The following is a 10,098-nucleotide window of genomic DNA, read 5'->3' as shown; positions in this document are numbered from 1 at the left end:
GGAGTTAGCAGAGGCAGCTGTCTCCTTGCCCACCCTGGGGAATGCTTGTCCAACCGTTGTTCCCCAAACCTGTCACCTGCCAAAGGATTCCAGGAATTCACTGGACTTTGGAATTTCTCCTCTCACTCATGTTTTCTAACCCGTTACTGAGTACTGATGGCTCTGTCTGTTCGTGAATCTGTTCCCATGCCCTAACCCTGGGGTCTCCCTCAGGACAGAGGGACCAGAACCGAGATGGTAAATGGGTAGATAAGTAAAAGTGTTGTGACAAGTAAGAAAGCTGTGACAAACACTTGTAAGGCATCAGACATGTTTGAGCAGAACCCCCCTCCCTCTGCACTAAACACCAGCCTTTCAAGCTCTGAGGGACAATCAAAGCCACCGTTAACACTGAGGACATGGGATTTGTAACCTCATGTCTCTCCTGGTGGAAAACAAACTGCAGAACCAGCCTGGACACTGACACAAGTTTAAAAAAAATGAGCCAGTCTTTATCACCCCAAGGAGTTGTACTTCTGTACAAGAAACACCTGGAACTACACCTTAGGACAGCATCCAGCAAAGACCCGAGAGAGCCTCAGGCTTTTATCAGTCCAGACAAACCCTGCTCGTGGAGACCAGGAGGGTGCAGCCCAGCACATCAGGGCACAGCTCTGTGAAGAGCAAGACCAGCAGGAAGGTGCTTTCTCCCCTCCTTACACGGCTGGTTTTGAGGTGCACTGGGTTTACCGCCACTCTCTGGAGAGCACCAGGAAGAATCCTGGATCCCCCCATCTCACACGCTTCTCGGCCTCAAGCCTTCATGCCACCCCCAGAGCAGGGAAGCTCTCGCAGCAGTTAATTCATGGAGAGGGACCACACCAGGGATTTAAGCAGTCATGCCCTGGGCTGTCTGTCCTACAGAAAATTTAAACTCAACACACACCTCAGATCATTTTCAAGAGGCTTTTTAAGGTTTCCAAGCCTCCTCTAGTGCAAGCCACCCCTCAAGAGGCCCATGGAAACAGGGGTATCACATTACCCCCTCCCACATTCTGCAAAGCCTTTACCCGTGACTGCTCCACCCTCCCACTCCACTGGCACCAAGTGCTTGGTCTGGAAGCTGGACAAATGCCATCCAAAGCGACCAGCCCTGGTAATTGTGTGGAGATGGCTCAAGTGACTGCACACCTGAAAACCAAAGTGAACAGTGGTTTCGGTGCCTTATGAAGTAGTTTCACTCACATCAACAGGATCCCCAGTGGCAAAGGACACGTGAGGTGCTGCTGAAAGTCCTGAAGTTGTTTTCAGCCACAGAATCACAGAAGCCTATGCTTTGTCCAACACTTTCCATGTATAATTTATTTAGATATTCTCTACATTAAAGTAATCTCATGCCAACACTTCCAACCTCCCATCCCCACCTCAAGAAAAACAGACTCGACACAGCTTTAGGGTGGAATGCACTGGAATAGAGCTGCTATTGCGTCCAAGTTACAGAGAACACTGACAAACTAGAGAGAACTGCATGGAGGAGAAGTCAGGGGAGCTGGAATTAGCACACGAGCATTCGAGTCATGTTAGCACCTTCCCAGACAAGCACCGAAGGCGTTCAGAGAGGTGCAACATGCTTTGGTGAGCTAGACCAGAGCTCAGACTGCATTAAGCCTGGAAAAAAGCAGGAGAGTGCCAGCGCTGGGCTGGCTGGGAGCCTCAGCTGAACCGATCTGGAAAACACACCACCGAAACGAGCAGCCAAATCTGCAGCGCTGGCTCTGCCAGCAGCCAAACCTGAGCCTGCAGTGTGAACCACAACAGTGTCAAACACGCCGTGGGAGCCAGAGCCGCCTGGAGTGTGCCTTAACCGAACCCAAAATACCCCTTCAGACCTCTCGCCACTGTCTCCCGTGGCTTCATTTAGCACAAGGCATGCTTTAAAAGCCGACCTGCCCCCGTACAGCTGTGTGGGGGTAAGAGAGGTTTTCACGCCTCCTACAATCCCCAGCAGCAGCAGCACAAAGCCTGGAATTACCCCAGGTTTGCCTGAGGTGAGAATGCTTCAGCTGCCAGTTTGTGTCTCTGGCATCTCCAGAATTTAGAGAAATAAAAAGGGTAAGCAGGAAACTTCCTCTGAAAGTTTCAATTTCAAACCTTTAACGGAGGAATTAAGCCTTGTGCTTTCTCGGGGTAGCAACCTGCTGGCCTGTGAGCTCTGAAGAGCCCCTTTCCTGGTGGAGAAGCACCCAGTGGGCCTGCTGGCGCCCCCTGCTCACGCACACCTTCACAGATCTTAAGCCACAGTTAAAACTCAGTGACTCGCACTCTTCAGGAAGGTCTGTTGTCACGCACCATGCGTGCCGCACACTCGCCCGGTCTTCAGGCACACCAGCAGCACCACAACCACGATGATCAGACCGAGCAGGTGCTTTGGTCAAAGGAAATCACTTTTGCACTCTCTAAACCACGTGCTTCTGGTTCAGAAGGAAAGATTTAGCAACTTCTGGTAATCCTCACATATTCCCCTGAAACGTCTACCAAAGGTCCAGGTCAAAACGCAAACCAAGCTTTGTGACAGCTATTGCACATCAAAAGAGCTGGCCTAAGGATTCCCCTGCAGATCCAGGCCCCGGAAGGAGGGATATTTAAAAGCTGGTCTCAGTGTGCATCGGAACACTGGCACAAGTGTCACCTACTCTTGGTTTTAATCGTACGGGCGACAAGTAAACACAACACATGAGAAAAGAAAACAAACAGCATTTCACAGAGCAAGGGGTTAGGGGTGAAGCCGGGGCTAGTGTTTCGCAGTGGAATCCCGGGGGTAGAATTCGGCCAGCGTTGTCTGAGGGATTCTCTTCAACATCTCCTTGGGGAAGATCCGCAACAGCTGCCATCCGATGTCCAAGGTCTCGTAAACAGTGCGGTTTTCATAAGGACCTGCAGGGAGCAACCACACACTGGAACACGGGGCAGGAACGTGTCTCGCCACCGGGCAGATCTCAGAATGACTTTCTGGGTGTTCCACATGCAGTGACGTTCTTCAGCCCACACTTACCCTGAGCAATGAAGTTCTTCTCAAACTTCTGCAGAAACTCCAGATAAAGAAGATCATCTGAGGTAAGAGCTTCCTCACCCACTACAGCCTTCATGGCCTGCACATCCTTCCCAATGGCATAGCAGGCATACTGGAAGGGACGGAAACAGAAGAGCTTTGTAACCTCTGTTCAAATTCAAAGGGCCTGACCAAACACTCAGCCAAGGCTCTAGAGCAGCCCGAAGAGCACGCTGGATTGCACCCGTTTGGCATGTCCTTTACCGGCTGCTTAGTAAAAGGTGGGTCTGAAACATGCCCCTGCTTCCCTGAAGGGGTTTTCACGTACCAGCTGGTTGGATACATCTGCGTGGTCCTTCCTGGTCATACCCTCGCCAATAGCTGACTTCATCAATCGAGATAAGGAGGGCAAGACATTAATGGGTGGGTAAACCTGGAGGAAAGACATCCCAGAATTTCAACATTAATACTTCAGAAAGCACAGAGACTCTTCAGCATTCCCACCAGCGTGGTACCCACCTGTCTGTTGTGCAACTGCCTGTCCACGTAGATCTGTCCCTCAGTGATGTACCCAGTCAAGTCAGGGATAGGATGGGTAATATCTGCAGAAAAAAGGGTTTGACAGTTTTTAGGCCTTTTACACCCATTCTAGCTGTGATGTAGCAGCTTTTTGCAGTGAAGTGACTTCCAAAATAACACACCATTAGTCAGTGTCCCCACTCAGCACCCTCATGCAGGAGTTAGAGGTGTGAGTGCTGACAGAGGGCTGGAGAACCGTCCTGAAATGGGCAAAGCACTTCCCTTAGCAATACAGACAGATAGGGCAGCCAGGAACTGCAAGAGTCCAATGGAAACCTCAAGGGCCACAGCACCTGCTCTCTTGCTGCATCGCCCAAACAAGAACCTCACTCTAAATGAGCCCTTTAAAGTCTTGCTTATTAAAAACACTTGAAAATTCACTCACCATCATTGGGCATGGTAAGAATAGGAATCTGAGTAATGGAGCCATTTCTGCCTTCCACGCGCCCGGCACGCTCATAGATCGTAGCCAAGTCGGTGTACATGTAACCTGGGAAGCCACGACGGCCAGGCACCTCCTCTCGAGCTGCTGAAACCTGAGGCAACCCAGAGAAACGTTTCCAAGGAGTCAGATCTCTCACTCAGACCTGCTGTCCCCCCTAATTAAGCTACACTAGCTGCTTCAGTACCTCTCCCTGCAGCCGATACCAAAACACAGCCACAGCTCCCCCCATTCAGAGCAGAATGTCACCACAGCCATGTATGACGAGACGCCAAAGCAAACCCAAAACTGTAATATCGAGCTGCTGAATGCTGCCAGTTGATGAAGTCTGGCCATCAGAGAAGCCACAGCTGTTTGAATGATGAACATAATCCTGAACAATCACGGATGAACTAAAAACTTCACTGGCTATTTAAGGACATTATAACGAATATTAATTGGAAGAGCTTGAGCAAAGTTCACACTCTCACTTGACCCTACAAGCCCCTTCTGCCATGCGAGTTAATAAACGCGTACCTCTCGCAGTGCTTCAGCATAGGAGCTCATGTCTGTCAGAATGACCAGCACGTGCTTCTCACACTGATATGCCAAGAACTCCGCTGTTGTTAGAGCGAGACGAGGCGTGATAATGCGTTCGATGCTGAAATAGAACAGTGTGCCATTATTTATGATGAGTGCTTTCAGGCTGCAAGGTAAGAAGTACTTTAAAATCCTCCGAGAACCTGCTGCAAGCACCAGCTGGAGCACCGGCATTTCACATTCTGCTTTGCTGCGAAACACCAGCAGAAGCGACATCTGGTAGCACACCAGTGAGGCTTCGGCTTCCAGTTTACTTGTTCTCAGCCTTTTCCCAACCCACACAGTCCAATACTTACGTTGGATCATTGGCCAAATTCAGGAACAGACACACATTGTCCATGGACCCATTTTCCTCGAAGTCCGATTTGAAGAACCGAGCAGTTTCCATGTTCACCTAAATCACAACATCAAGGCATCAGTTCCAGGTTCGGTTACCACATTTTGCAGCATATTAATGTCTAAACCCCTCCCTAAAAATCCATAAACAATTCTCTGTATCCTGAAGACTCCCCTACGTTCCCAACAGAATCCAGCCAGCCTTTTCAGCACTGATTACTTAGAAGCCCTATGCAGAACACTTCAGCTCCTCTCACCCTTGACTTATTTACTACTTGAGCGTAGTTTTCTTCCAATAATATTGACTTACACCCATAGCAGCAAACACGATGGCGAAGTTTTCCTCACTGTAGTCCATCACATCTTTGGATTTCTTCACCAAGCCAGCTTGGCGACAAATCTGAGCTGCAATCTAGGGCAAGAAATGTTTCAGTCTGTCTGTGTATTTGATGCTGAGACACAGACCAGAATTTAACTCAGTTTACATTTTAACCCCAGTGAAATGCAAGCCAGTCTTGGTCTAGAGAGTAACTGAGTGCTCACCTCATTGTGGGGCAAGCCAGCAGCTGAGAATATGGGGATTTTCTGCCCCCTGGCAATACTGTTCATACCGTCTATAGCAGAAATGCCAGTCTGGATCATTTCTTCCGGATAGATACGGCACTGGGGATTGATGGGCTGACCTGTTAAGAGAACACATGTTACTCCATGTACAGGTTTGAAATTCAAATTACCACTGACCCTGAGCACTAATCGAAGATTCATGTCAGAAGGCGCAAACCCCACCATTAGGCCTACAAATCTCTACATGCACCTTGTCAAACCTGAGCCTTATGCAGGTCCCACAGACTCTGGCACTCTGTGGCCATGTAAACAGTTAGAGTGTGGTATGAGTGCTTCTGAGAAAGCCTCGATTATCAGCTTTTCACCTTTGGAGGCTACAGAATTCAGAGAGTCTACAAATACCTCAAAGAACAGCTTCCAAGCATCACTGAAAACAATTTTTTCTGCTATCTCATCTCCCTGCACTTGTGTAAATTGGATTTGAGTTCGATGCCACAAATGTGTAAACAGTTAGATCCCATGTTCAAAACCAAATCTACTGTAACATTCCGAAACCAAAACACCAAATTTGTCCTTAATCCCACAGGCCAGAAACGCACTAAGAACATACCCATTATGTCAAGGAAATCTTCAGCCAAAACAATGGGGCCTCTGTCTATCGGTTTTCCTGATCCGTTAAATACTCTGCCTACAAGAAATAGCAATAACATCACAATGTCAATTACCGTGAAGATAATTTAGCAAGACAAGTCCATTCATTCTTTAAAGCAGGATGCAAGTACTTACCCAGCATGTCCTCAGAGACAGGGGTGCGCAGAATGTCCCCGGTAAACTCACAAGACGTTTTCTTAGCATCGATACCTGAAGTTCCTTCAAACACCTGTAAAGACATCAGAAGAAAAAAAAACATGGCAAAAAGGAATAAATCTTTGTGCTTTACCAAATAACACACTCAAATGCTGCTTCACAGCTTGAGAAGTGGATCATCCACCGGGCAGAAAAGCAAGTGAGTCCTCTGCAAGTGAAGGATTTCAGGAACGCTTGGTACATCACATAAAAACCTACTTAACAAAATGCACAAAGGGTCTCAGCAGCAACCGACAAACCCACTGCCATTCCTTTGATCTCAAGTATTTCCTTTGCCGACAGGGTGAAGTTCTTCAGAAGAATTAATATCACCAAGAAACAACTGCTTCAAAGAAAAAATACCTGCAGCCACAGAGCCCAGGAGTGGGTCTTGGCTCTAACACTGCACAATTACAGCACAATTCCTTTCACCCAGCAGCAAAGAAATTGAGGGGGGATGTAAAGCAAGTGTTCCACTGGACTCCAGGTGTCCACCTTCAAAAGTTATTCACACCACTGGGAGTAAGTGTTTTTTTCTTTTTAATTTACAGTTCCAAAAGAAGACATCACAAGGGAGACCTGACAGGGTTTCAGGCACATGCTGATTAACAAGAGACACTTCCCTGCCCTTAGTCATACCTGAACCACAGCTTTGGAGCCACTGACTTCCAGAACCTGCCCGCTTCTTCTGGTGCCATCAGGAAGAGTCAGGTGGACAATCTCTGCATACCTAGGGAACTGAAAACGAGCAGGAAAGAGGGTGGAAAGCATTACAACCCAGAAAAGCCAGGAAAGTACTCTTGTCAGGACAAAACTCATTCCAAGACAATTACCAGGCTAAAGCCATTTTTACAGGGACTACACAACTCTTGCTCAGAGTTGCAGGTGCAGAAAGACCCAGGAGCACCCATTCTAAACAGCCCAGTAGTCCTCTAACAGAGGAGCCACGATGCAGCATCTGACAACAAGGGAAGAAAAGAGCTGGCTATTGCCTGTACACAGGGTCAGCCACTGGCCTGCCACAGGGACTCACCAGTAATGGGAAAACAAGCCAAGACGGTTTATGTTCCCTCTTGCAGGGCACTTATGTTTTGGTAACACAAAGCTGGAGATCAAAGTGAATCCATGTTTCTGCCTCCAAGGCCAGACAACACTGGCAGGATTTTGGTAAAAGTGACACACTGTTTCTTCCCTTTCCCCCCACAATCTCAGGGACTCCCCCTCTCTCCCAGGCCATGGACAGCTCTCTCCTGAGCACATCCTCATTCACCTCAGCAGTCAGAAACATTCCTTGTATTGCGGCTGCCCAGTGGGCCCAGGAATTTCACAACAGTTTTGCATTGAACTCCTGACAGCTTCTCTGATCAACTCTCTCTCCAAAAGCCAGTCACGAAGAACCTGACTCTTTACCTTCACTTGATCCAAGATAACCAGGGGACCATTCACACCCGACACAGTTCTGTAAGCTGAAAGAGAACATGCCACAAGTCAGGGACTTCCCCAGACCACCAGAAACATCCCATATAACGCTGTCCCGGCTTCACTCCTGCCCTTGGTCTCAGGTTTGCAGGTTTTGGGCCCAGCTCTGCACCATTTCTGTGTTTATATGAACTCTGCAAGCAGGATTAGGTACTGAACTGTGTGAGCTGCATCTTTGGCTGCTACTGGCAATGCACCAGAGGTAACTAACATGGATGATATTGCTGTTTTCTCATCTGCCACAGAAACTCACTCTAAGTCTATATCCCGGGTAATTTAAATGCCAGCAGAAACACAAGTGTAACAGAGTTGACATTTTAAGCAAAGAAAAAACCACAGTTGTAAGATCTTTAAAAAGCAGGACTAACAGCAGCTGTAACTGGTGATAAAGGAGGAGTCCCTGAAATTTGTGTCCAACAAAGGGTGAGAAGACCTTAATATCAATAATAGCAACTCCCAAATTCACAGCACTTTTTTTTTATTTTTGTCCTGCTTCCTGACCCTGAAACCACCCACATGAAAGGCTGGGCTTAGCAAAGCAAGTGGATCTCATGCTCAAAAGCTTGTAAGAAGTTCTACAGTAAGTTGTGGGTTTTGGCACACTACGAGAAAGCCTTACAATACCTTTCCTGACCAAGAAAAGGTCAACACATTGTGCTGTAAAAGGCTGAATTTCACCTTCAACGAGCTGCTCCTCCTCGTGGGTTATCCTGGTTTATCTTAAGGATTGACACGCAATAGAAGGCCACAGCTCGCAGGAAGGCTCGTACCTTAAACAGCTCAAGCATTAGCGCTACACACTCCTGAGGTACTGTGTGCCCAGAAGCCACCACTCTGCTCTCAGCCTTGTCGAAAAGCTCTGAAAATGTACCAGACACCCTCCTGCCTCACTCCAAGGACACTCAAGTGTCCCAGCACTGCATGATCCACAGAGAAATGCAACAGTGAGTCAAAGCTTTATCAGGGTCACAAGGAGCAGTGACCAGGAGTGACTGTTAATCACTTATCGCTGGGTGGGGAAAATGAGCAAGAGGAGCCATTTCCAGAGCAGAAGAGACACCAGCATCCACTGGTCAGGCTACAAGGCTTCAAGGCACTCGGGGTACTAGGAAAGAACACAAACTCCACCAGCACCAGGCTGCAGGGAATCACCTGGCTCAGCCCCTTTGGCCTGCCCAGGTTTGGCACGCTCACCCCACCATCAACAGGCAGTATTTACACTCAAACAAACAGTCCGAACTGTTGCAATGTAATCTCCTCATCAGCCATAATAAAAACTGCATGAGATAAGGTCTCAGGGTCACTGGGGCGTATAAGATGGTCTAAGGCTACAACTCCTACTCCTCACGTCGATTCTTGTCGAAATCCTGCTAACGTCCTGAGACACAACTGTCCCTGAATTAGTTTTCATCAACAACACGGAGCTGGCCCTGCTTCGGCCAGGGGAGCAGGAGCACTGCACAGGCGTCACTGCTCCGGCTGAGAGGGTTTGCAGCCCGCTGTCCACAAGAAGCGGAAAACATCATCTGGAGCAAAGCGCTGCATCTCATGACTGTCTCATGAGCACTTCCTCCCCAGCCAGCCTTGCTCTGTCCACAAGAGAATAAATACTTCCTTGACATCAATCGGCATCAATTCCACTCAAAAACAGCTCGTCACTGACTCAGAATTCCTGCTTCCCATAACACCAGTTCTATGGCAAACCAAAAGCAACTGCAATGTTTTTTATACCCAGCTTGCAAAAAAACCATCAGTTTGGGCAAAAGCCAAAACCTACATCGAAAAACATGAACTGAACACGAAGTCACTCTGGCTCCAACCTTGGCAGGAGCCTCCACTGCAGAGTAAAGCGGAGCAGCAATGGAAGTGACTGATTCAGCTTTCACACCAGACTGACTCGTGCAAAGGGACCGTGGCAGAGATGCTGCCTTGTCCACATTCACGCTGCGTAGGGGCACAGGCAGACTCACTCCTGTAATTGGTACCTAGACCAAAACAAGGTCACAAAAACAGGCACCTTCGCACTGCTTTGTAGAAAGGGCTTTCTGCAAGGCTCCTGTATTTCCCCTTTTTCATCAGATTTCTCAATCTCATTTTAAAGGAACAGAATCCACGTCACTCCCCACAATTTACAGTAATTTCCAGTTCCCCCAAAGAACGGCCGTTTGTCACGAAGGACACCGAAACGGCCGGTGTCACCCAGCGGGCACAGGCTCGTGGCTCCAGCCTGCGACTAACTCAAAGT

The 10,098-nt window shown here is 48.3% G+C and overlaps 1 protein-coding gene across 1 annotated transcript; it reads right to left on the bottom strand.

The window, feature by feature from the left end:
- Positions 1–2,363: 2,363 nt before the first annotated feature.
- ATP6V1B2 (ATPase, H+ transporting, lysosomal 56/58kDa, V1 subunit B2) lies at positions 2,364–7,833 on the bottom strand. Its single transcript, XM_010134757.1, has 13 exons — positions 7,785–7,833; positions 7,014–7,112; positions 6,315–6,408; positions 6,139–6,216; positions 5,508–5,647; positions 5,275–5,376; positions 4,925–5,022; positions 4,566–4,689; positions 3,993–4,143; positions 3,548–3,630; positions 3,357–3,461; positions 3,032–3,161; positions 2,364–2,913 (listed from the first exon to the last, which is right to left on the bottom strand). Exons 3-13 carry the CDS (start codon positions 6,319–6,321, stop codon positions 2,771–2,773), a joined length of 1,161 nt encoding a protein of 386 aa, XP_010133059.1. The 5' UTR covers positions 6,322–6,408; positions 7,014–7,112; positions 7,785–7,833; the 3' UTR covers positions 2,364–2,770.
- Between the last annotated feature and the right edge of the window lie 2,265 nt (positions 7,834–10,098).

This window comes from Buceros rhinoceros, unplaced genomic scaffold (assembly GCF_000710305.1).
Source record: "Buceros rhinoceros silvestris isolate BGI_N320 unplaced genomic scaffold, ASM71030v1 scaffold29964, whole genome shotgun sequence".
NCBI lineage: Eukaryota > Metazoa > Chordata > Aves > Bucerotiformes > Bucerotidae > Buceros > Buceros rhinoceros.
This window is presented reverse-complemented; position numbering and strand designations above follow the sequence as displayed.